Source organism: Gymnogyps californianus, chromosome 19 (genome assembly GCF_018139145.2).
Source record: "Gymnogyps californianus isolate 813 chromosome 19, ASM1813914v2, whole genome shotgun sequence".
Classification (NCBI taxonomy): Eukaryota; Metazoa; Chordata; class Aves; order Accipitriformes; family Cathartidae; genus Gymnogyps; species Gymnogyps californianus.
Genome location: NC_059489.1, coordinates 11,989,332 through 12,014,518, shown reverse-complemented (window position 1 = coordinate 12,014,518; position 25,187 = coordinate 11,989,332). Strand labels below are relative to the sequence as shown.

The 25,187-nt window shown below is 52.8% G+C and overlaps 1 protein-coding gene across 1 annotated transcript; it reads left to right on the top strand.

Annotated features, from left to right (window-relative positions):
• Nucleotides 1-10,299: 10,299 nt before the first annotated feature.
• Nucleotides 10,300-16,668, top strand: CCDC42 (coiled-coil domain containing 42). The gene is made up of 8 exons (XM_050908667.1): nt 10,300-10,337; nt 12,286-12,423; nt 12,785-12,890; nt 13,016-13,120; nt 13,680-13,877; nt 14,639-14,860; nt 15,960-16,118; nt 16,594-16,668. Exons 1-8 carry the CDS (start codon nt 10,300-10,302, stop codon nt 16,666-16,668), a joined length of 1,041 nt encoding a protein of 346 aa, XP_050764624.1.
• The last annotated feature ends 8,519 nt before the right edge of the window (nt 16,669-25,187 follow it).

The window sequence follows — 25,187 nt, the reverse complement described above, 5'->3', positions numbered from 1 at the left end:
AGTCTGCAGTGCCCAAAAGCAAAACTGGGCAAATCTAGACCTGGGCAGGTCTAATCCTGAAATCTTCCTGTTGTTCACTCAGCACTGATTTCAGCAGGATTTGTTCATGTCTAGGAGTGAGGAAGGATCTGGTGCACTGCTACGGAGCAGTAGGAAAGGACTTGAGAAAGCTTCTGCACTGTTGCAGGGCTTCGTGGCAAAAAGCCTGGTCTCCCAGAGGGTAACAAACGCCTGAGCATCCCCTTCGCAGAGGTGATCCCAGCCTGTGAGCAGCTCCCATCTCATTGCATCAGCCTTCCCCTGAGGTCATATCCTGCATGGTGGGATGGAGTCAGACCTATGCTAGGCTCCAACTAAGGATGAAGCAATACCATGGAAATGGCATTGCCGGCTGATCGTGATGCCTGCTGCGTCAGCACTCAGAAGAAGTCCAGCTGCACGCAAAAATGTTCCCTCCTCAGCAACTGGGAGCGGCAACGGAGCCTCTCAGCTTGTGGAAATATCCTGCCCAGCACATCTGTGATTAGGCGATGTGATTCAAGCCAAAGGCCAGGGCTGATCTCGCTTCTGAGCCTGGTCCTTGCTGCAGCACTGAGGATCGGGAGGCTCTGCCCCGGCTGCAGGCTGGGATGGCCACTGCCTGGTGAAAGGAGCATGAGTGAGCAGCCTTGGACTTCCTCCGTGCTCCTTGGCCTCACTGATTTGAGCCTCCCCACAGGGACTTCATGTTTCTCAGGTCTGGTGCTCTTCAGGAGCCATGGTCACAGCTGAGACATCCAGACATCCCTCTGTATGGTCCCTGGGCTCTGACCGCACAAGGATCCTGTTTCTCCTCCTGCCCAGCAGTTCTGCCATCTGCCTGGTGTTCACCACCATGGTGCCACCTCTGCCTGGGTCTCCTCTGATGGGCTCAGTGGAGTCACGTGTGGGGTCTGGTGCCACCAGGCCTGGCAGGAGGGTTTTCAAAGCCCAAGAGCAAGAACTAAGCCAGGACTGAGTGCTTGGAAAAGGGCTTTGAGCTCCTCTTGGTTACCAGAGAGCTGAATCCAGCCCAAGAAATCTGAAGACCTCCAGCTTTGCAATTATCCTGCTGTGCATTTGAGCTCCTGTGGAGCTGAAATCAAACCTTTGATGGGGAAGAAAGGGAGGGCAAGACCTTTCCACCAGCTGTGGCAGATGAGGCAGCTTCAGCTGATATGAGTGCAGGAAGCTCATTATCTCTGACAAACTCTCGTGTGCTGGAAACCAGCTGAGTGCTGGAGCTGGGGGGATTTATTTATGGCAGGTCTCTGGAGCTGTGACTCTGCCTAGACGCACCTTGGGGATCAGGTCACCATCTCTGTCCCCAGGCTGGGCAGTATGAGAACAGCTTCAGACTGGTGCCACATCCCAGGACTTGCCTCACTCCAGAAAAAAAAACATCTAAGACGAAAAAGGAGGCACTTTCTTTTCACCTTGATGCCTCCAGTGCCCTCCTGATGATGCCACAAGGCTGGCTGTGCTTGTCAGAGCTTCCCTGGGAAACAACTGTTCATTTGATGCTTCTGGGTTTGAGATCATTTGCACCACAAAAGATGAACTCAGACGTTTTGGGGCTTATGGCACCCCTGGATGTCCCTGTCAGATGAAAATCCAGAGCCATGACAGAGCTATTGCTAAAACCCAGCCAGGAGAGAGGTCTTAGAGGTGTGTGTACAGCAAACACTGCATTGCTGTAATTGATAGATGAACTCTGACTGCCTGGGCTAGTGCCACATCCCCAGCCCCATAGCATGAACGCTCCCACCAAGGACCAAGTCTCCATCAGCTCCTGGAGAGGACACTAAACTGGAGGCAGGCCAGCTTTAGGGCAGCTTGCAGGAGTGCACTGAGGGCTGTTCAGAGATAGTGGCCTGTGTTAAACCACAGTGCCTGAACTGAGGGTCCAGTCACCTCCAGGAGCCTGCTCCATGCACACAAGGTTTCAGATGGCTTCTTGGAAGGGGTCATTTTCCTAAGGCTGAGGAAGTCCAACTGGAGCATGAAAATCTACTCTCGCATCCTTAGCAGAGCTCATAGCCAAAATATGAGTCTCAGCATCTGCTTCTGGCAAGGACTGATGTCTGGGCACATGTAGTGACCTGCCTCCAGGAAGGCTAACCATGAAGTCTACCCACACCATCGGGGTGTCCTTCCCCCCTGCAGCCCACAGCTCCAGCCAGGCAGACTTCCTCTCCTCATCCTTAGACCTCTTGTTTACAGGTCAATCCCAGGGACAGCTTGGGGGACTGGGCTCAATTCAGTGATTAGGCAGGTCCCAGGCCAAGTGAGGGGCTGCAGGGCCTGGCAAGGATGCTTAAGGTGGCCAAATTGGATGTGTCTGTGTGAGCTGGTCATGGCAGGTGCCCTGGATAGTCCATGGAGAGAAGTAGGAGCTTCCAGAAGTTCATTCAGCCTTAACGGATCAGATGTGTTATGCCCTAGGAGTGCTCATCCCTCTCACCAGCTACAATGGGAGCTTGGGATGGCTTGGGATGACCCATGGAGATGTCTCCATTCAAGACATCTACCATGAAGTTGGATAATGATCCTTAAATGTGCTCTTTGTAGACACAATCCAGATCCCAACTTGAACTGAAACAGGGTAAGGGCAGTTTGCTGCCCTGAAACCCTTGGGAAGGGGTAGTTGCACCTGCCTTGGGGCAGACCTGTGAGCCTTCGCTATTGTCTGGTGGGAATGCATTTTTTGAGCAGTTTAGGCTGTAAAAAAGGAGAAGCAAACTATTCCTGAGAAAAATAAATGTCTGCTGCTGCTTTGCTTTTGTGTCCAGATGTGTGGACCTGGGGAGCAGCTCTCAAAGCTGGAGAATAGGCAACATCTGAAGGCTGGAAGCAGACCCACCCCTCCTCCTCCAGCTATTGCATCCTCCCCATTGCACAGCAAATGAATGAGCCCATTTTAACACGGTCCAATGATTGCTGCTGCCACGGGGATGTCTGGACACTGAGTCATAGTTTGCTGCTTATTCCTGCTGCATCATCCTTATTTTTTTGATTCATGGACCACCCTGTGCATGAAAGAACAAACTGTCCTTTTTGATCTCTTTTACTTGCTATAAAGATTTGCTCAACAAATGAGGTCTTAAACTGGAAGCATCCCTGGATACCTGTGTTGAATTGATCTTCTCCAATCAGAAAGAGTGTTCCCTTTTTCTCTTATTCACCCAAATATCCAGACTGCTGTTCTCTTGCACTGAGAGCTGGCAGCAAATACTCACCATCTCCTTGCTTCACTGCCGCGCGCAGGGTGTCCTGTGCCCTGTGACCTCTGCTGTCTTGGGCAGGTGTTTCAGCACCCCGGACATCCACATCCCGCTGTCTCAGAGCTCGGGGCAGGAGCACACACACACAGGGGGAAAGGAAGGCAAAGGCAGATGGAGCTGGGTCACTCAACAGCACTGGGAGGAGATACCTTCACAGAGGAGACACCAGTACTGGAGCACCCCGGGAGCATTTTCACTCCCTATTTAACAGGGCCATCCCTCTTGCATTGACCCTTTGGTCTTGGAGACAGGCATCTGGGACAGCACTCTGATTTTCAGACCTACTGGTATCTGTCCCTGGAAGACACCTGGGTGTCAACAGTGGGGACAGGCTGAGACCCTTCATGGGGGATGTTTGGGGCCCTCAGGAGATCACACCGTTACAGGACAAGCTGTCTCCCACCCAAGCCCTACCAGGGCTTTCCACATCTGTGGTACAAAACCCCATGCCCTGCCAGTCCTGTTCCTCACACCTCCAAGCTCAAGGGAAGCTTGGACAGATGTGGTGGCCCAAGACTCTCTCCCCAAGGGAGAGGAGGAGGTGGTGGTGTGGCTCAGGGTCATGTCAGCCGAGCTGATCAGGGGCAGGTGTACCTTTAAAATCCTCCTAGATTTCTCCATGTAGGTTTTCAGCTGAGCCTCCTTGGCGTGAAGGTCCCTCCACCGGCAGGTTATGACTTTCATCCTCTCCCTGAAGGCCTGGCAGCACCAGAGTAAGTGTGACATGGCTGCCCGCACCCAGGGCCAGTCACCTGCCCGCTGCTGCCCTCCAAAAAACCACAAGCCCTCCCAACCATGTCCCAGTACCCTCCCATCTTTCTCACCTCTTCCTTCACCTCCAGAGCCTTTTGCATCTGTCGAGCTTGTTTCTTCTTCTCCTGGAGGCGAATAAATGGAGACAGAGAGTCCTCCTCTGTCAGTCTGAGTTTCCTGCCACAGAAGTTTTCCTCGAGGTTACACGCTGGGTCCAGTACCTTGGCAGGGTATTGGATTGCTCGGCCTGGTCACCCCACCCGGGACTGCGAGAGATTCTGTCCTGGGTGGGGTGATGGGACAGAGCAACCCAACACCATCTCAGATTCCATCCGGCAGCCTGGCATCCCCACTCCTCCCCAGTGGGGATCCCACTGACAGAGCAAGGGGGTGTTACAGGGAGGAACAGGGCTGAGGAAGGGAGGTACAAGACGAGACTGAAGTGTGGAGATAAGGGATGGGAGTTTGCCACGGTGGGGGAAAGAGGGATGGAGGAGACAGGAGAAGAGAATGGAGGCAGGTGCAGGAGCCCCCTCACCTGAGCAAGGGCAGGAGGTTCTGCCTGTACTGCATGCGGAAATAGGCTGACAGGTCCTCGTCGCCCATGGTGGCCAGGGCCCAGAGGGCCCAGAGATCCCAGGTCCTCCCAGCACTCCTCCTCTCCCAAGTCAGCCCAGGAGCTGCCCTGCAAGCCTGAGGGCTTGGCGGTGCGTGGGAGAGGCAGCCAGGCAGGGGATGAGCCCCTGGGTGCCTCTTGCCTCCGCTTTCCCAGGACCTTCCCTGCCCCAGTCGTGCCTGTGGCCACCGGCTGTTAGTGGCCAGTTGGCATGGAACGGTTGCTGGGGGCAGTTGGAAGATGCTTGGGCGGTTACTTGGCAACTGAAGCAGAAGGATGCCCTCACACCAGTGAGGGGGACTGACCACTGTGTCCAGGACTTGAGCACTAAAGGAAAGCTGAACAAATGCAGATTTCTTTCCCTTCCTCTCATTTTCTCTGGTTCTTCCTCTGCTAAAAATCAGCCCCTGTGCCCTGTGACCTCTGCTGTCTTGGGCAGGTATTTCAGCACCCCGGACATCCACATCCCGCTGTCTCAGAGCTCGGGGCAGGAGCTTGCTCCTTCTCTCCCAAAACACCAGATGGAAAGACAGGTAAACTGAGGCACATCCTCAGGGATGCCTGATCACTGCACTGCCCATGGTTCCCTCTCTGTGTGGGACTGAGCTCTACTATTTGCTAAAAATTAACTGATTCTGGGGTTTTTTTTAATTTTATTTTTTTCCTCAGAACAAGGCATTTGAACAAGATCCATTGCCCAAAATAAAGTGGTGGTATTCATGGGCCAGGTGGGGAAAACCTACAGATGATGGTGACCTTGGGGTCTGCTCCTTCCACAGGAGATTTCACCCTCTGATGTTTGCTTCTGTCAATCTCTGGCTTCCTCACTGGCTTCACATACAAGAGCATTTCTGTGAGCTACTGAAGCTGAAACACCCCTGGCTTGGTGGAAAAGGGCATGAGTCTCTGGGGGGAGAAGTCTTCATGTCTGTTAGGAAGGAGGAATCCTTCCTCCTAAATCAAGGAAATTGTTTTCAGGCAAACGTCACCCCTTGCTCACTATAAACCAGTGGGAGCTGGGGAAAGTCTGCCAGATCCATCGGGCACTTTAAGCAGCAAGAAGATGTATGGCCCAGGAAGGGACCATTTGTTATACACGAGATGCTTCATTTAGAGACAAATGACCCAAGGCAAAGCAGTGAATATGCCTGGCTTTTATTACTGAGCTTCAAAGTGGTCCCGTCAGTGACAGGTGACTTCCTCTCTGTCCGTCCCAAGGTCATCATGGGGCTGTTCCCATTCCAACAGGTCAGGCAGATTAAAACTGGTCTTCTGGAGCAGTTTCTGGACCTTGGCAGGGAGAAGTCTTGCCTGGGAGTGGGACAAGTCTTGCCTGGGAGCGGGGCTTGTGCCTGCCTGCAAGGTGAGGGGGCTCAACCCTTCCTCCAGCAGGCAGGGGTGCTCTCTGGCAAGTCCTGCCCACCCTTGCATCCCCTGGGCTGGAGGAGCTGCTGGTCCCCAGCAGAGCACAGAAACCCTCTTCTAAACGGGCTGAAGCACACCAGCATGGGAACAAGCAGCTGAAGCACCAGGGACGGCAGGGAGGTGTGGAATAAACCTTTCCAACGAAGCCTACACACCTATTTCATTAGTGGGCTCACCAGTCTATTTCCTTTTTGCAACCCAGCTAAGTGAGAACAGAGATAACTTATTGCAAAAAAGAAACTGGACAAGTTAGTGCCCTGGTAGTGGAGCCTGATGCACACAGAAACCACCGTAGCAGCCAGGGAAGCCAAAACCAACCTCTCCCACTGACACAGGCGGGAAAAGCCAGCAGCTCTGCTCGAAGCCATACAGTGAAGTGGGATTTCAGGAGGCACTGCAAAACTGATGGCGTAACCATAGCATTTGGGGATGGCTAACCGCTAAGCTTGTGTGATTCAGGTCTTGCAGAATGAAAAAACTAGACAAAAAGTCAAACATAAAATACTGCATCCTGACTACTTATGCACTTGCCTTTGGGGTTATCAGTTTTCAGGGGGTTGTTCTTTAACTGGAAACTTCTGTTTAATGGAGATTGAAGAGCCTCGCATAATCCCATGACTCCAGGAGGTCAGGCTTTAGAAGTCCCTGTATAAACACACAGGGACTTACAGTGAAACCTTCATGTAACAGGGAAATTTCCTGAAATGACACCACCATGCTGGTAAGGTTGGTGCTCCCAACTCACTCTTGTCTTCAGCTTGTCACCTGCACTTGGAGAAAGCAATAGGCAGTGACTGCCCTGCAGGAGCCCTAAGGGCAGGTCTGGGGCCAGGGCTAATGCTGGAAGCTGAAGCCACATGGCAAAAAGGTTCACCCTGACCCGAATGGCAGAAACAGAGGCAGGCAAGGATCTCCTGTGGCCGAACGGCTGTCTGGCGGCACAGCAGAGCTGCCCTGTGCTTTCCCATTAGTCCATGCTGTCTCTCAGGTGCCTGGAAATGACTAAGTGAATTTAAGGGTGTGCTAGTTTGCAAATAGGTGGAGAGTCTGCTGTTTGGAAACCACTTCCTAGCTCCTTCTCCTGCTACTTCTTGCATCAGCCCCCAAGCCTGAGCCTCCTCCTCCCCCAAGCCACAATGTGGGAGCTGCACCATGAGGTGCCCTTTGGATTGGGGTGCAGGTACAGATGTTGGGACAAATCCATGTCAGGGAACCCTGGGAGAGGGAAAACATCTGCTCCACAGAGCAGAGCCCAGCCTGCCCAAGAGGCACTGAGGTTCTCAGAGGAGATGGGCATCTCTGACAGCCTTGGCTTTCTGGGGGTTAACCCGAAATCCTGCTGTGCCGAATGACTCAGAGAGAAGGTAGCAGGGGAGCACAGTGGGGTGGGGGGAGAGACACGGAGCAGTGACTCAGGCTCCCCCACCCCTTCCCCCTTACCCGTCAGCACATTTATGCTGCGTCGCCATCAGCATCAACTGCATTCACATGGAAGGGGCAGGCTGGGATGGGAACAGGGCAGAGGAAGGGTATGCTGTGTGGAAGGGCCGGACCCTTGCGCACCGCCAGAAAGGCTGCCTGGAGTTATCCCAGGGCAAGGAAACAGAGCAGGACTGGGACTGCCTCTGGGACTGCACACTTGCTTAATAAGTGCTCCCTCTCCTGGGCCGTGGCCACACTGTCCCAGAGAAAATTCAAGTGCTTTGGCAAACTGGGAGGTATCGCAGGCGGGACAGGGACCCTCCCTCAGCTCCAGACAGTCCCGGTTCCACATGGGAATTGCTCCCCAACTCCAAAAAGCCCTAGGCACTCAATGAAGATACTGCGTTTGAATGTCCCCATGCTGTCAGTGTCCACCAAGATACAGCGTCATGCTCTCCCTGGATAGAAGCTCATCTTCTCCCTTAAGCCTGTCCCTTGGGGACCTAAGAACTGGGGAAAGATGCTGGGAAGAGATTTGGCCATTCAAAATCTTGCCAGTACAGAGCCCAATGTGATTTAGAGGAATTGGCTATCACCAAGGGTGTTTTGTACTGCGCTGGGAGTTTCTGAAGGCCAGAAGGGAAAGTCTGTGTCAGCTTTCCATCAGCCTTCAACTCCAGGGGCTTCAAAAGCAGAGGAGATTTAAAAGAAAAAAAATAAATAATGCAGTTTCCTTCAAAGAGTAAAAAGGTGGAGGATGTACCTAAAGGATGAACAGAAAAGGTTTCTCCTGGGTAGCTATGACTCAGAACTGGCATTTTCTATATTCTAATAAGGGATGTCAAGTCAGAGGTAATTTATTCATGGCAAGCGGATGCAGTTGCTATGGAGAGCATGATAGGAAGAAACTCTTTTTTAATGCATAGTGTATTGAGGAGGAAAGCATTTGTCGAAGATAAAACCTCTGTGTGAGGATAAAAGCAGCAAATGATTAAGAACATCATTAAAAAAAAAAAAAAGCTGTCTGCAAGCACTTTCACCTCAGCTGTGAAATGCAGGGTCTGATCTCATCCTGCTCGGCTTCCCTCCAGGTGGGCAGAGGACCGATCCCAGCTCAGGGATTCCCGTCCACAGAGAACCAGCCCAGGAGGGTCCAGCACTCCGGGAAGCAGGTCCACTGATGGGGTCTGTTGGTTTCAGAGCAGGCAAGAGCCAGGAGAGCATGTGGTTTTGGGTGATTCATGGGCTGGGTTCACCCGTCCTGTGGGGATGAGGGTGCTACAAGACAGAGGAGGGAGTTGGTGCAGATGCCCAGAGCACCATGGTGCTGCATGGCCGGTACCTGCGTGTCACTGGGTACTTAAAATTCAGCTCTCTTTGTGTTAGGCCAGCCAGCAGCCTTTTCACCTGCAGGGGAAAATACACACAAGGTGTATTTTCAGACCCACTTGGTCACCCATGTCTTCCCCTCTCCAGCCATCACAGCATTTCCTCTCCCTCCATCCTGAACCTTCCTCCTCCAAGCACTGCTTTGTCTTCCTCCTCCCCTCCCAACCACGAGGGCTGAGATCACCTTTCTTAGCTTAGGTTGTCCCTATGTCCCCAGGATAGTGGCTGTTTGGCAGTAGTCCCCCTTTTGATTCCTTGCTAATCTTAGATATATATGCTGAGCCCAAGTGTCCTCTCCACAGCAGACAGCAGCTCTGGGCAGAGCTGTGGCCGGGCAATGCAAGCACGAAGGGCTCCATCAGAGCCTGGATGTGCTGGAGACGACTGTTGGGTAATATGTCAAAGGGATCATCCTTGCAAACATGAAAGATCCCAGAGGAACACTGGCAGGGGGGACCCCTGAGTGATACCCTGGCCCAGCCATGCTGGGGACCACCACAGAAAGCCATGAGCACATACAAGCTTCATCAGTGCAAACATGGAGGAACTCAGAAAACAACGGCAGACTGGGGATCCCCAGTAATATACCCAGACAGACCCGGCCACCCTGTCCAGGCTTCTCCTGGGGTTGTCCCAGGAGAGGCTCAGCCCCATGTGCCACATGGGAAACCCATCAAGGTGAGTCCATGGGAGCTGCTCTCCAGAGCACCTTCCCAACACCCTAGCAGACATCACTGGTACCCTGGTAACAACAGGGCATCTCACACCACATCTTCTGGACTTAACAGTCCTGTCCTCAGCCAGCTCACTGTCTCACACTGAAGATGACCCCCCTTGAATAAAGTTTTGGGGACTCCTGGCCTCAGACAATGGCATCAGACCTGTTTGCTGCAGTGCACGTATTTTATGCTAGTCGTTACGGCATTGTGGTGATGATAGGGAGCAAATGTCACAAGGTTCTGTACAGATGGGGCATACAAAGATCTCCAATCCAAGCAGCTCTGCTGTCTGCCAAAACAGGGGAGGTGGAGGCAGGAGCAGAGGGAATCCATGAGATGGATAACATTGGTGATGGCTGGTCTGTGGGATGCCACACAAGAAAGGCTGAGAGTAACGCAAGTGATTTGAGCTTGGCTTTCTGCTGTGCTAAGCCAGTGGGCAATGCAGCTCCCCACGGCCAACACGTGGTGAAAAGGATGCACAGGAAGGGGCTTTCCCTAGGCACAAGAGTATTGGGAGATCCCCCAAACCCCCCTGAGCCCTCTACCATTTGATTGACCCTCCTTGGACTCAGCTGCAACTTCTACTGATCTGTAAGAATAAAACCCAGTGGTGACTTCTCCTTCATTCATAAGCCTGCAGGCAGCAGTAGCTTTGCTCAGAGCGTTCAGCATGGAAAGCGAGAATCCCACAGCTATCTACGGGGGAAGGTAAAACCCCAGGGATTTTATTATGGGCTGCACTTTCTATCCTTGCTGCAGAAGGGTAGCACCTCCTCAGGAACAACGGAACACTGTGAAGCCAAAGGGACAGGGGCAGCCCCCTCAGTGTTATACACGCCTAACAAGCAGGAAGGTGCCTGATGACATCACTTGCTCCCTGGAGCCTGTCTGTCATTTGTGTGACAAAATGTCATATAATGGGGAATTCTCAGTCAGACTGGGAAGTCAGCCAGTGCTTCCCCTTGGAAATGTCTGTCTCCAATTATTCATAATGATAATGAACTTTAATTGCTTGAAGTGCTGATCCTGGTGCCCAGCACCTGCCTCAGACTGCTCTCCCCAAAATTGTAGGGCTTTTTTAATTTCAGACAGCACAGTTCAGCCACTGGAGGACAAGGACACACATGGCTCCACAGCTCTGCTTGTGTGAAAGAGCAGGCCACTGTCGCTTCCCAGACAGACTCTGTCCCAGCTCCCAGCTCTGCAGCAAGTACTTGAAATTCAGATGTGCTGGGACCTTCCTGGTTGCTCGTCCAGTGGGTTTCTGTGCTCTGCTGGGGACCAGCAGCTCCTCCAGCCCAGGGGATGCAAGGGTGGGCAGGACTTGCCAGAGAGCACCCCTGCCTGCTGGAGGAAGGGCTGAGCCCCCTCACCTTGCAGGCAGGCACAAGCCCCGCTCCCAGGCAAGACTGTCCCACTCCCAGGCAAGACTTCTCCCTGCCAAGGTCCAGAAACTGCTCCAGAAGACCAGTTTTAATCTGCCTGACCTGTTGGAATGGGAACAGCCCCATGATGACCTTGGGACAGACAGAGAGGAAGTCACCTGTCACTGACGGGACCACTTTGAAGCTCAGTAATAAAAGCCAGGCATATTCACTGCTTTGCCTTGGGTCATTTGTCTCTAAATGAAGCATCTCGTGTATAACAAATGGTCCCTTCCTGGGCCATACATCTTCTTGCTGCTTAAAGTGCCCGATGGATCTGGCAGACTTTCCCCAGCTCCCACTGGTTTATAGTGAGCAAGGGGTGACGTTTGCCTGAAAACAATTTCCTTGATGCAAGTCAGGGTTGTAACAGACATGAAGATTTCTCCCCCCAGAGAGTCATGCCCTTTTCCACCAAGCCAGGGGTGTTTCAGCTTCAGTAGCTCACAGAAATGCTCTTGTATGTTAAGCCAGTGAGGAAGCCAGAGATTGACAGAAGCAAACATCAGAGGGTGAAATCTCCTGTGGAAGGAGCAGACCCCAAGGTCACCATCATCTGTAGGTTTTCCCCACCTGGCCCATGAATCCCACCACTTTATTTTGGGCAATGGACCTTGTTCAAATGCCTTGTTCTGAGGAAAAAAATAAAATTAAAAAAAAAAACAGAATCAGTTAATTTTTAGCAAATAGTAGAGCTCAGTCCCACACAGAGAGGGAACCATGGGCAGTGCAGTGATCAGGCATCCCTGAGGATGTGCCTCAGTTTACCTGTCTTTCCATCTGGTGTTTTGGGAGAGAAGGAGCAAGCTCCTGCCCCGAGCTCTGAGACAGCGGGATGTGGATGTCCGGGGTGCTGAAATACCTGCCCAAGACAGCAGAGGTCACAGGGCACAGGGGCTGATTTTTAGCAGAGGAAGAACCAGAGAAAATGAGAGGAAGGGAAAGAAATCTGCATTTGTTCAGCTTTCCTTTAGTGCTCAAGTCCTGGACACAGTGGTCAGTCCCCCTCACTGGCGTGAGGGCATCCTTCTGCTTCAGTTGCCAAGTAACCACCCAAGCATCTTCCAACTCCCCCCAGCAACCATTCCATGCCAACTGGCCACTAACAGCCGGTGGCCACAGGCACGACTGGGGCAGGGAAGGTCCTGGGAAAGCGGAGGCAAGAGGCACCCAGGGGCTCATCCCCTGCCTGGCTGCCTCTCCCACGCACCGCCAAGCCCTCAGGCTTGCAGGGCAGCTCCTGGGCTGACTTGGGAGAGGAGGAGTGCTGGGAGGACCTGGGATCTCTGGGCCCTGGCCACCATGGGCGACGAGGACCTGTCAGCCTATTTCCGCATGCAGTACAGGCAGAACCTCCTGCCCTTGCTCAGGTGAGGGGCCTCCTGCACCTGCCTCCATCCTCTTCTCCTGTCTCCTCCATCCCTTTTTCCCCCACCGTGGCAAACTCCCATCCCTTATCTCCACACTTCAGTCTCGTCTTGTACCTCCCTTCCTCAGCCCTGTTCCTCCCTGTAACACCCCCTTGCTCTGTCAGTGGGATCCCCACTGGGGAGGAGTGGGGATGCCAGGCTGCCGGATGGAATCTGAGATGGTGTTGGGTTGCTCTGTCCCATCACCCCACCCAGGACAGAATCTCTCGCAGTCCCGGGTGGGGTGACCAGGCCGAGCAATCCAATACCCTGCCAAGGTACTGGACCCAGCGTGTAACCTCGAGGAAAACTTCTGTGGCAGGAAACTCAGACTGACAGAGGAGGACTCTCTGTCTCCATTTATTCGCCTCCAGGAGAAGAAGAAACAAGCTCGACAGATGCAAAAGGCTCTGGAGGTGAAGGAAGAGGTGAGAAAGATGGGAGGGTACTGGGACATGGTTGGGAGGGCTTGTGGTTTTTTGGAGGGCAGCAGCGGGCAGGTGACTGGCCCTGGGTGCGGGCAGCCATGTCACACTTGCTCTGGTGCTGCCAGGCCTTCAGGGAGAGGATGAAAGTCATAACCTGCCGGTGGAGGGACCTTCACGCCAAGGAGGCTCAGCTGAAAACCTACATGGAGAAATCTAGGAGGATTTTAAAGGTACACCTGCCCCTGATCAGCTCGGCTGACATGACCCTGAGCCACACCACCACCTCCTCCTCTCCCTTGGGGAGAGAGTCTTGGGCCACCACATCTGTCCAAGCTTCCCTTGAGCTTGGAGGTGTGAGGAACAGGACTGGCAGGGCATGGGGTTTTGTACCACAGATGTGGAAAGCCCTGGTAGGGCTTGGGTGGGAGACAGCTTGTCCTGTAACGGTGTGATCTCCTGAGGGCCCCGAACATCCCCCATGAAGGGTCTCAGCCTGTCCCTACTGTTGACACCCAGGTGTCTTCCAGGGACAGATACCAGTAGGTCTGAAAATCAGAGTGCTGTCCCAGATGCCTGTCTCCAAGACCAAAGGGTCAATGCAAGAGGGATGGCCCTGTTAAATAGGGAGTGAAAATGCTCCCGGGGTGCTCCAGTACTGGTGTCTCCTCTGTGAAGGTATCTCCTCCCAGTGCTGTTGAGTGACCCAGCTCCATCTGCCTTTGCCTTCCTTTCCCCTGTGTGTGTGTGCGCGTGCGTGTGTGTGTGTGTTGGTGGGGGAAACATCACCAGGAAAATGATAAGATGCGAATCCAAGCCCTGAAGAAAGCCAGCAAAGAGAGAGAGAGGAAGATGCAAAAGGAACGTGAGCTTTTGAGAGTTAAGAGGGAACTGGAAGACCTGAGAAATAAGCACCAGAAACTTTGCAACAAAGTGCAGAAGTACTCCATCTTCAACAAATACCTGGAGGATGTGGTGAAGATCTCACAGGTGAGTTTGGACGTGAGAGAGACAGATCATGGCCTCGAGGAGGGCCTTACGTGGATGTTAAACCTAGAGGAGATAAAGCATGTCCAGGGAAATCATAACACTTGGTCAAACCCAGAGACCTCAGATGGGATGGGAAGAGGTTCCCTGCAACCAAGGTGAGCCAAGGGGACCAGAGTTAGGGGAGGAGAACCAGAAAAGGAGGTGAAGGCTTGACAAAATCAAAGAGAAACTGTTAGAGGGGGGAAAAGCATAGGGCTGAGGGGAATGGGGACCCTTTTGTGTCGCTGTTTCATGTCACATTGATGCTTTGGGAGAAGTGAAAAGCTGCCCAGGAATGGGAACCCAAGCAGTTGTCAGAAAAGCTGTGCCCTCTCTCAAGGATGCCCGGGCATCACTCCATGCATGGCTCATACTCCTGCAGTCCCAGCTGCCCCCCTTCCGTGTCTAGGTGACTCGGCGCTGGCAGTTGCAGTTGTGCTTTGCGTTTTATCAGAGCACTGCTCACCTGCGGAAGAGGTGCAATATCTCCCCTTGCTTATGGCAGTGACAGCTCTGGGACTGGCACAGTGGGGTGTCATCATACAGGGAATGTGGTGATGCTCACAAACCAACTGGGGCAATAGTCTCATCAAGAAGGGAAGATCTTTCAGCTGGGGGAGGTGGTGTCCCTGGTCAGGGCAGGGTGCCAAATGGCACAAGGCTTGCAATCGTAATGAGGGGAGGGCAGGGGGATTGCTAACACCAGGAGCCCTGTGTTGCAGTTTGAGGAGATCCAGGAAGTCATTTGGCGCTACAAGACGCTGGTGAGGATGCACAAGGACCTGCTGCAGTCACAACAGGGGAACAAGGAAATGTCTGAGCAAGCCAAGGTGCTCCTGGACCAGTACATGGCAGAGAAAGAAGCTGAGATCCTGCAGTACAAAAATGAGCTGGTGCAGCTCCAACTACGTTTTGAGCAGGCTCAAAGTGACGTCCTCCCCTGGGTGAGGAAATGTGGGGCGTGCAGGGGAAGATCTCCAAGTCCTGGCTGCATCACGACCAGCTGATGGCTCATCCCTAAGCCATGGGGCCATGGCAAGGCCCAGGAGCAGCCTTTGTGATTGGAGGAGATGCCTAATTTCGTCCCTCCAAGGGGTTGTAGAATGAAGAATGACAGACCAGGTCTGGAGCAGGTTACATCGGGGGTTAAAACAAGGCCCTCACAAAGCCATTGTGATCTTTCACTTCTTGGTTGAACTCATAGTCAGAAGAGATCAGCTAACCAGGCTTTGGGGAGGTCTGCCTTGGCACAAAACCCAAGCATACTCCACCATGTGCCCATTGGGTTTGTCTAGCCTGGTCATACTCATTTCCATTCACCATTCCTTGCAGCATCATATCTGTAATGGAGCTACAGTGTGGCATGTCTCATGGTCTCCACTGTTCATGGCTCAGGCCTCAGAGTGAAGTTGGATTTGCTGATTTTTATTAGTTGTTTTCATCCTTTGCACAGCATCTGCCCACCAGGGCTCACCCCTTGTCCTCCCTCCTTACCAGTCCAAAAGTGACCAGACTGGTGGTAAACTGGGCTGTAATGAGGCACATCGATCTGTAGCCAATGCTCAGTATGCAGAAATGCCCTTAGCTCCTCTGGCCTCTGCTCCCTTTGAATCACTCTGAGGGGACCTTGCCAAATTCCCTTATTGGATACTCCAGGCTCCAGGAGTTGGGTCCCATCAGGCCAAGCTGGAAAGCGCTTGGTCTGGGAGGGTGGCAGTGGGATGTGCTGCTCCCAGGGTATCAGCTAGCCCTGCTGTGGGGAGTGGAAATGGGGCCTGCAGGGAGGACTCGCCAGAGTGAGGACTGCAGGAGCTGGCAGAGAGATGGGGAGGTTCCTGGGGCAAGGAGCAGCTGTGGTGGTTCCTGGATCTGCTTCCACCACACCAAGCTGAACCACCTCCAGCACAGCCCTGGGCAAGGACAGGTTCTTCCTAGCAAAACAGATGAGTGTGGAAGTTAGGGTCTCCAAGCCAGGGTCTCCAGTGATGAAGCAGCATCTTTGCTGGGGCACGTCCCCATGCTGCACATCTCCTCTCCTCTCAGGAGACTTGCTGGGCCGACATCCAGAACACAACTGCCAAGAAAGCCCTGAAGCTGGGGACCATCAAGATGGCCATCTTCAACCTCTTCCAGTGTGCGAGCATGCGGCTGAAAGCAAATCTGAACGTGCCAGCAGATGACAGCCACAGACAGCTGAACATGGTAGAGCCAAGCCAGACCCCTTCTCCCTGCCCAGAAGGAGGAGCAGCAATGACTCTCAGCTGCCCAAAGGGAGGGGAGAGCCCGGGGAAATCAATGTGCCCAACAGATGCCTTCCTTTTCACCTGGACTGTCTTTTGGACATGGAGAATGGGCAGAGGACACCAGGCAAACCTGTCTCATCCGAGGAGGCAGAGCAGGGTGTGGGTCCCTGTGGGGGCAGAAGGAGTGGGAGCCAGGCCGGCTGGGGCAGGGGATACAGGGGATGCAGATCAACCCATGGCCAAGGTTTGGTTTCATTCACCCTTGCCCTGAACACCCACAAAAGCCCATTCTGGTGGTGCAGATCCAGCAAATGCCTTATCCTCCTGCTCAGTTTGGTTGGCGAAATTTGCACTCCAAAAGGGCCAACAAGCTCCCCTCTGCCTCCTGTTCCCATCCCTGCTCTGAGCTCTGCCATCTCTTTTCCCCACCCTAGATTCAGCAGTTTATCCAAGACCTCACAGACATCTCCATGAAGGTGAAACGGAAGGACATGCAGAACCGCCACTGAGCAGCTATACCTACGGAGCTATAAGGGACACGCCAACATGACCTGCTCTGCCAGCAAAGGCTCAGCAGGGTGGGAAGGGAAAGAGGCATACAGAGGCCCCTACAGATATTGTAGACTGCACTGTAGGTTGCACCAGTGAAGATTCATACCTTTCTGGCTCTTCTGTCCTGCACAGTTGCTGACACCTTTTATACTATTAAAAATAACCAAATATTTTAAGGTGTCTCTTCATTTCCTGGGAGGATTGGAAACAACAGAGCAGCTCCATCCCACAGCTTCACCCCAGATGCCATTGGGGTGCCTTCTCTGGCAGATGGGATTCTGGTTGCAGGAAAGAGTGTTCCAGCAAAGCATGCAAGACAGGGAGAGCAGGCTGGGACAGGAATATATTCTCAAATAGGGATTAGTACTAGTGTTCACATTTGGATGTCCAACTCAGCCTAAGCTCTGAGATATTTGAGAGGGATGTCACAACAGCGTGGGGGGACTGTGCTTCGGGAGAGCTTCAGAGATTTTCCACCACCACACTCAGCACATCCATGGATGTGCATTTCTCTGCGCAGCTATGTGCTACATACTGAAACTCACTTTCCCCCTCCAGCCATTAGGGAAAGTGTGCAGAATAGATTATAGGTGAAGGATGAACCAGCCAAAGCTATTGCACCGAGCATTTAGCTGTTCATCATGAGTGCTAACATGATGAATACAAAACAAGAGGACTAAAAACGGCTCTGAAGACACACTGTGGAGTTCGGGCCAGGCTCAGAGTCTTTTGGGGAGGACCTTTCAATGGACCAAGGACCCAATGACATAAGCTTATGGATTTTGAGGCAAGAGACCATTGATCACATGCTCTTGCTCCCTTCTCTCCAATAGTTACTCCTGTCCTGAGCCAGTGGATTCAGCTAATGCATCCTCCAGAAAAGTCTGAGTCCAGTTGGTCCATGTTTATAATGCCTGAGGGTTGCTCAGGCACCTGACCCCTTCCTTCAAGAGTGAGGAAGGCACAGATTAACCCCCCCCCCCCCCCCTTCCCCACATCTGTGCTTTCATGAGCGACAAGGGACAGATGCACCCCAGAGCTGGTGCTGGCTGCTTGTTTGGAAAGCAGAGGAAGGATGAGCTCGGGGTGGGAACGCTTGGTGCAGAGTGTGAACAGAGGATGCTCCCTCTGTGTCTTTGCTGTTGCTATCTCTGCAAGCTTGCATTCACAGGAATAAACTCAATTAGAAACACAGTACCTTAGGTCAGGTCTCAGCCAGAACTCATCCAGGAAACCCAATTTCCCTCAAGCCTCTGAGCTCAGATGCATGTTGGGCCATTGAAGCTTAGTGAGTTACCATCCATCAGCAGAAAATGACCCTGTGCAGTGCCCTCAGCGTGATGCCAGTGCAGAAGAACACACAATAGTGAAAGTCTCCATTGCAGAGGCAAGGGCAGTAATTGCTTCTCAGCTGCTATATGTGGAAGAAGAGCTCATTTCTTTCTGAAACCCTGACATGTAAGTGCAGTGTGGGCCACAATGTGCCCTGTGTTCTACTGAATAGATCCCCAGAGCAGTGGGAGGTGAGTGGCAGTTTGCATTTCAGCTGGCAAGGAAAAGTAAAAGCTGTTGCAACTTTATGCGGCCACCATGTGCCTACACTTTAATGATTATATTATGTTCATTCTGTAAAGCAGGGATAATAACTGTCAGGGAGGGGCAAGAGTGGGCTGCTCCTCAAGGGAAGGAGCTAAGGTGACAGCAGAGCAGGCAGGAGGATATCCTCACCGACAGGACACAGCCCCGTGGTACATGAGCAAGAGCTGAGACGTTCGTGGCTGTGTCCAGTGATTCCCATGCTAGTCTGCAGTGATGAGGCAGGTCCAAGGTGAAGCCAGAAAGTCAAGTCAGCAAGGCAAGGTGAGAATCAGCCAGGTACAAGGCTGCACACAAGCCTACCTGCAAGGCAAAGACCAAGGGCAAGGATCTAAGCATAAATGCAGCTCCCGAGCAAAGCAGGGGAAGCTCCAGTGAAGGCTCCACACAGCTCCTCACGCTTTACCTGTTTTTCCAGCAGGCTGATCCCAGGTTACACGGCTGTCCCACACCAGGACTGGCCTTGACCACAGGCAATCAGACCCCCAGCAAGTGGGGAAGGGGTTGCAGAGCCCATGGGTGCACTGAGAGCCCTGGCGTTAACATTTCCTTGTAGTGGGCTGGGAGCCCCACGGTGCTGACATACGCCAAAAGCCATATTACTTCTGGTGGCAGGAGCCTGGATTCATGTCCTGTTGAAGTCATGATGAAACCAATACTGTGGGCTCTGCTCTCCTTGGTGTGTACATACACAGTCTGCTCCAAGGACCGCAGGGTGCAAGGAAGAAAGAGATGCCCAGTCTGGCAGCAGAAGCAGCGTAGAAGAGCCTCGGGTCACCCAGGGGGTGAATGACAGAGTTGGGAAGAGGTTGGTTTCTTACCCATTGGCCATCCAGAAGGAGGGGTATTTAGTTGCCACATCAACAGAGTGGACCATGGCTTAGGGACAGGAGCTGAGGGTTGTGGGGGGATGCTCAGGGGGATAAGAGGGATGAAGAAGAGATGGAGTAAGGGTAAATGGGAGGCTTTCCCTTGCCTTTGGTAAAGACCCTACATGGGAGCTGTGGGTCTGCAGTGATTCCTTGCATGGGAAGAACTTCCCACAAATCCCAAAAGGCATATCCTTTCTACTGCCATGCCTGGGCCTCCTTCCCCAGCAAGCAGACACCTTCAGCCCGGCTGCACTCTCCACCATGGCTGGGACTGCAGAGGTGGCCTTCAGAAGCAGGTGGTGCAGAGCACTTCAGGCCAGCGAAAATCGATTTCTCAATGGGAAGCAAATATACTTCTTTTGTTTGGATGGGGTGATCCAGTGCTCAGCCCCAGGACTGGGCCTCATGAGGACCATGTCACCTCCTCGGAGGCAGCAGCTTTCTGTGCCAGGGCTGGATCTGAGAGCCTTCGCCCCACAGTCAGCAGAATCCTTGGATGTTGGCCTTCCTTGCTCTTCTGTGAGACCAAATACACAGCAGCAGAAACGAGAGAAAAAAACAAGCAGGAGAGAGTGAACCCTGCTGAGGCCCTCAGGGGTCCAAGAGGTTGGTAAATGTCTTGTAGAACCACTGGTGACGATACCAAGAGCTGCTGCCTGCACTGGAAAAGTCAACTCATGACTCATCCGAGCAGAGACGATGTTCCGCATTTGTGCCCTTGCATCTCGTCTCGGCAGTGACATATCCAAAGGGACCAGGAGCATTTACACCCATCCTGAGAGGTGACTCAGCTGTCCCCTCTCCTTCCACCCACGGCCACCCCCTCACCCACTTTGATGCATCTCACTGGTGGCAGCCGGTGGGAGCTATTGGGAACTAATGGGAGAGCAGCAGCTCTGCCCAGCCACTGAGGAAGATGGGGGCTGCAGCTCTGAGCCTGCCATTCTGCAAGTGATGGTCTGAGGGCATGGCTGTCTCCAGGCTGGGCTTATGGAGAGGACAGACTGATGGGCCAGGTTTCCTGAAGTCCTTTGGACACTGAGTGCTAGCCAGTTACGGAGACTTGTCTCTTATCTGGATGCCTGAGCTGAGCTCTTCTGAGGAACCTTCAGCACGGGACAGAAAGATGAGACACATTGGTCCAACCAGGCACTTTCTGATCTGTTCCAATGTATTTTCTTCCTTTCACTCAGCAGACTGGGCCTGGCAGTGTCCATCTGTCAGCCAGTACATCATATTCAGCATGTCCCTTACAGCTCTACTCAAAGGCCAAGCTGAAGACTTGTGCTCCTGACTGGTCCTGATGTCCTGTCTGCTCCTGCTCAGCCCCAGCAGCCCTCCCATCCTGAACATGAAGCTGCAGCACGTGTGGATGCTGCTCTGCAGCATCATTTGCTGGAACTGCTTGGTTCTGTGGCCCCATCCATGCCCCCACACAGTGAAATGCCTGGTTTTAGAAAGTCAGAGACCAGCAATTGAAACTTGAGGGTAGATTTTGGCTTTTCTTATGTGCCATTCGTGCCGCACCAGCAGAGCAAAGACAGCAGATCTCCCCCCTGCGAAGTCCTTACCCAGGCATGAGTAAGCCATACTCAAGTCCCAGATTGCCGGGAGGCATTGCAACTAACTCTTCTTCCTCCATAGAGCTGGACAGATGGCATTGCTCCTCAGATGCAGCACTGTGACCTTCTGACTAGCTGAGCAAGCTCTTGAAAAGAGATAATGACAGGCTGTCCACCACAGGGATTGCAGACGAGCTAGGGGAGGGAGAAACCAGGAGCCCAGGGATCTCTATCTGTGGGCACATCAGGAGAAGAGAGTTATCCCCAGAGACCTGCCAGATGTCTTTGTCATGAGCAGGGTGGTGGGACAAGCTGTGTCCAACACCAGCCTGGATTAGACCCAGCCAAGCTGCTGGAAGAACAGAGGGGGGTGACACAGAAAAGATGCTGTCTCTGGCCTTCTCCCAGGCAGGAAGACATGACAAGAAGGTATTTCCCTGACTGCTCCAGAGGAGATCTGATTCCTGTCTGAGCGATGTCTAGTGGTCTTCATGCCAGCAACACACTCAGAGAGCTATGACCACAACAGCACTTTTTGACTTTCCAGCCCAAATGATTCAGTGTCCTTGTACAGGTGAGTCTACTGGAGAGGCTCTGGCCAGCTTATGGAGTACAGGTTGTGCCCTGGATGGCTACAAGATGTCTAAATAACCCAAGTTCCTCACCTTTCCTCACATGACTAGGAGCCCCTAAAGATGCCTCTTCAAGAAGCCTTGGCAAGAGATGGTGCCGATGGGGTAAAGGGGACAAGGAGGTACCCCAAGTGTGCACTGACACTGTCATGACTGGGGTGAAGGGATCCTTGAAGGGATCCTTCCAGGCTTGCCTGGAAGGGGAACCAGGGCTTATAAGGGTATGGGGGACAGACACTGGCTGCTCCAGCCTATGAAACTCATTTCATCCTTCCTCTTCCCTTTCCCCAGGGAGCACCTAGGAACGGAAGGAAACCCTCTCATCTAAGCCAAGGCAAAGCCAGCCAAGGCATCCCCAGCCTAGCAGAAAGACAAGCTCTGCTTTCATCACTTGTGAGATGCCAGAAGATGCCAAACTGGAGCTGTGCTGGTCCTGGAGTCCTGCTCCAGAGAGGGGACTATCAGGGTTGCCAGGGTTTCCTGGACCATCCACCATGCTCCCCTTCTCCTGCCTTCTGGAGCCATCCTGCTGGCTCAGGGACCTCAGTACCAGCAGACGAGATGGTAGGACCGACTGCCCGAGCACAGTGTGCTGAGCATCGCAAAGATGCAGTTCCCACCAGCTCTATTTGCTTTCTTGGGCAAAGCAAAACCAATGTGACTCATGATGCCGTGGGATATGGAAGCAAAGACTAAAATTACCTAATCAGGTATCAGGATTTCAGTTCTGTGATGCTGTGTATAATAAACAAGTTTTTTGTGTTAATAGGCTGCCTTCTCCTTGGGGAATTGCAGGGTTTGGATTTGTTTGCATTGTGTTTTTTGGGTTTGGGTGGGGTTTTTTTGTAAGATTTCTTTCTCTTGGCACAGAGAAGAGATGATTAAAGTATTGGCTAAATCTGCAGTCTGTTTTGCCTCTTGTTGATGGAAAATCCCCAGCACATTGAGATGTTGTTATTGGTTTAATCTGGACTCTGTCAAAATTTCCTCTGGAGCAGCCTGCTATTCCATCAGTGTGGGCATGAGCTAGCAATGCCGGTACTCACTGTTGCGTTCTCTGCTCTGCGGGGCAGCTCTGCCCCAGCACTGATGGTGGGATTCCCACTGGAGGGGCTTGTGCCCCAGAGCAGACAGATGCAGAGAGGCCACTGTGCAGTCCAAGTGACAGGGACATGCTCTGACACAACGCACGGCTGTATGGAAAGGCGCTGTCAGCTCCAGATCCCTTGGGATGCTTTCACCTAAAGACCTGCTACCTCCCCTCTTAGGCACTCTGCAAGGAGGCACGGGGACAACCCTCTGCTAGCACTGACCACTGGCTTCAGCAGTGACTTCGGAAGACATTGCTGGCTTGTGAACCCCATGATTAGCACTTATCTGGGACTTGGCATGCCAAGCACCATTGGGTGCCAGATGGCAAAGACATGGAAATCATTAAACCCGAATTAGAGCATTGTTTTTGCACATGCAGTTTCCAGCCACCTGATCCAAGAGAGGATGCGGGTGCCAGAGCTTCCTGGTCCCCTCTCAGCAGTCACTGGCATAAAAGCACGTCGCATCTGTGAGTGACTGCAAGCTTCCCTAGTCCTACACAACTGATGAGACCCAGTGAAGCACAGACTCTGTCCTGCCTCTCTGCTCCTACTCAGCCCATCTCCTACCTCCTTGTCTTCTCCAGCATGTCCACCATGAGGTGCTTCTCATATGTTCTTTAATCACCTGTCGCAAGGACAGGAAACACCAAAAACCATGAGACCCTACAGTCTGCAGGCCTACCAGTCCTGCTCCTCCTCCTGAGAGCACCTGGGGGGTGGGATACAGGAGGGGGAGAGTCGGGGGCCAAGAGAAGGGATGATGCAGCCAGACCCCCTTCAGTGCTCCATTAAGCAAAGTGCCACATGTAGAACACATTTGATGTTCTGCAACCTCTCTATAAATGGCACCATTGAGGCTTGGTGAGGACAGAAAGCTGTTATCAGTGAACAAATATATCAAAAGAGTTCAGGGCTCTGAGCACTGAAGGATATTAACACAGGGAGGCAGTTTCTTGCCTTTCCAAAGATTTTTCAGCCTGGCCCAAAAGTGAAATGTTAGGTCAAGAGCCAGAAATGGAAAGGCTGGGTATCTTGCTGCAGCAGCAGGAGATGCTCTGTACTCCTGCAATACCAGGGAGCTCCAAAGTCCAGCCTGACTTTTTAGGATCTCCACTTCAACCACCCTGCTGTGACACAGCCTGAGACATCTCTCTGCAAAGGTCCCAGGCGGGGAAAATATCTACAAACCAAGCTTCCAACAGACATTTATTTGTTTGGGTTGAAATCAATGCACATGAAACAGTGTCGCTCCCGTGTGCTGCGCACCTTTGCCATCAGTTAAAATACAGGCCAAATAGTATCGTATGACCAGGACAGCAGCCTGTCTCCTTCTCCATGACCAGCCACACAAACACAGCCAGTAAACACAGAACAAAACAGGCCAGGACCTTGCCCATCTCCCCCCGGCCATCCTCCCTGCCTGCCCAAGCACTGCTCAGCAGCTGAAGTCTGGGTCTTGGGGCCTTGTGGGGTCGAGGTAGGGATGAATTAGGGGAGCAAGTTTTGAATCAAGGGCTCTTCCTTGCCTTTGGCTCCCTTTCAGTCCAAACAAACTGGCTTAGTTACTCACCCTTCTCAATAAGACCTTGGGGAAGGCAAGGACAGTGAGGAGGGCCTTTTAGGTCTTGAGCCTTTGGTCTGTGTGGATCAAAGCAAACACCCGTATTGCACCACGTGCGCGACTGCAGAGTGACCAAGCGAAGCAGCCACTGGACAGTTTCTGGAAGAGCAGAGAGTGAGTGGCCCAATCTGTCCCATCAACTCCAGGATGGATACTACTGATGATGGCCTGTCACCCCTGCTTGAACAACAGCTCCAACTGTGTACTGCACCCCACTCCACTACACAGGGTGGGCAAAGCAGAGAGGAGCTCTCTGTGACTTAATTTGCCCCTGTGATCTACAGGGTGCTCCCTCCAGCCCACACTGAAGCCTCCCCCAAGCAAGGAGAGCACCAGGAACTGGCAGGTGGTGGTTGTAGGATGCTGTAGGACATGAACAATAAGCAGCACAAAGTAAGCAGGCTTCAGACTGAGACCATTGAAGTCAACTCAGAGGTGACACGAAAGAAAGCGGGGTCAAGTTTGCTAGAGATGACCAGGTGTCATGTCGGCCGATTCAGGCCTCGCACCCTGGTCTGTGAGTGTGCAGAGGGACTGGTTTAGTTTGTGGACTTTTCTGGCTGCTGGTAAGATCTATATGGGGAGGAGATTGCTCAGGAAGGACAAGTGAGTGGAAACCCCTTTGCAAAGGTTAGAGAACAGGTTCCCACACACTGGGTTTTCTGGCAGTGCTGATAAAGAAATGCAGGAGGAACTTGGACCTGCTTACAGCATTACACTAGGAAGGATCCCACCTGCATTGTGTTTTATAAGGATGAATGTGCTATTAGGTGCAATGGAAAGAGCCAAATCGGTTGTGACCATCTCACTGGCATGGGTGCGTTGGACAGTGACCCAAGCAGGAACACCATCTCAAGACCCTACAGCAAGCTGCAGCAGGACTGATCTGGAGGAATCAGCATTTTGGCCAGAGGGCGGCCAGAGCTCTTGGGCAGGCACCCAAATGGGAGGCCACCCCAGGACACCCAGTGAAGCCATAGCAGCCTACAGGGCAGAAGGGCAGGCAGGGCGGGAGATGTGAGAGGCCTTCACCCCCAGCGAGAAAGAGAGCCCCTGTCCTGCCGTGATGGGCATTAGCAGCTCTGGCTGTGCCACCTCA

Bases quoted from the DNA above. Each gene is read 5' to 3' on its own strand.
- CCDC42 (XM_050908667.1), top strand. From the start codon at position 10,300: ATGGAAAGCGAGAATCCCACAGCTATCTACGGGGGAAG. The intron at 12,424-12,784 runs GTGAGGGGCCTC...CTTCTGTGGCAG, and splicing joins AACCTCCTGCCCTTGCTCAG to GAAACTCAGACTGACAGAGG. The intron at 14,861-15,959 runs GTGAGGAAATGT...CTCTCCTCTCAG, and splicing joins AAAGTGACGTCCTCCCCTGG to GAGACTTGCTGGGCCGACAT.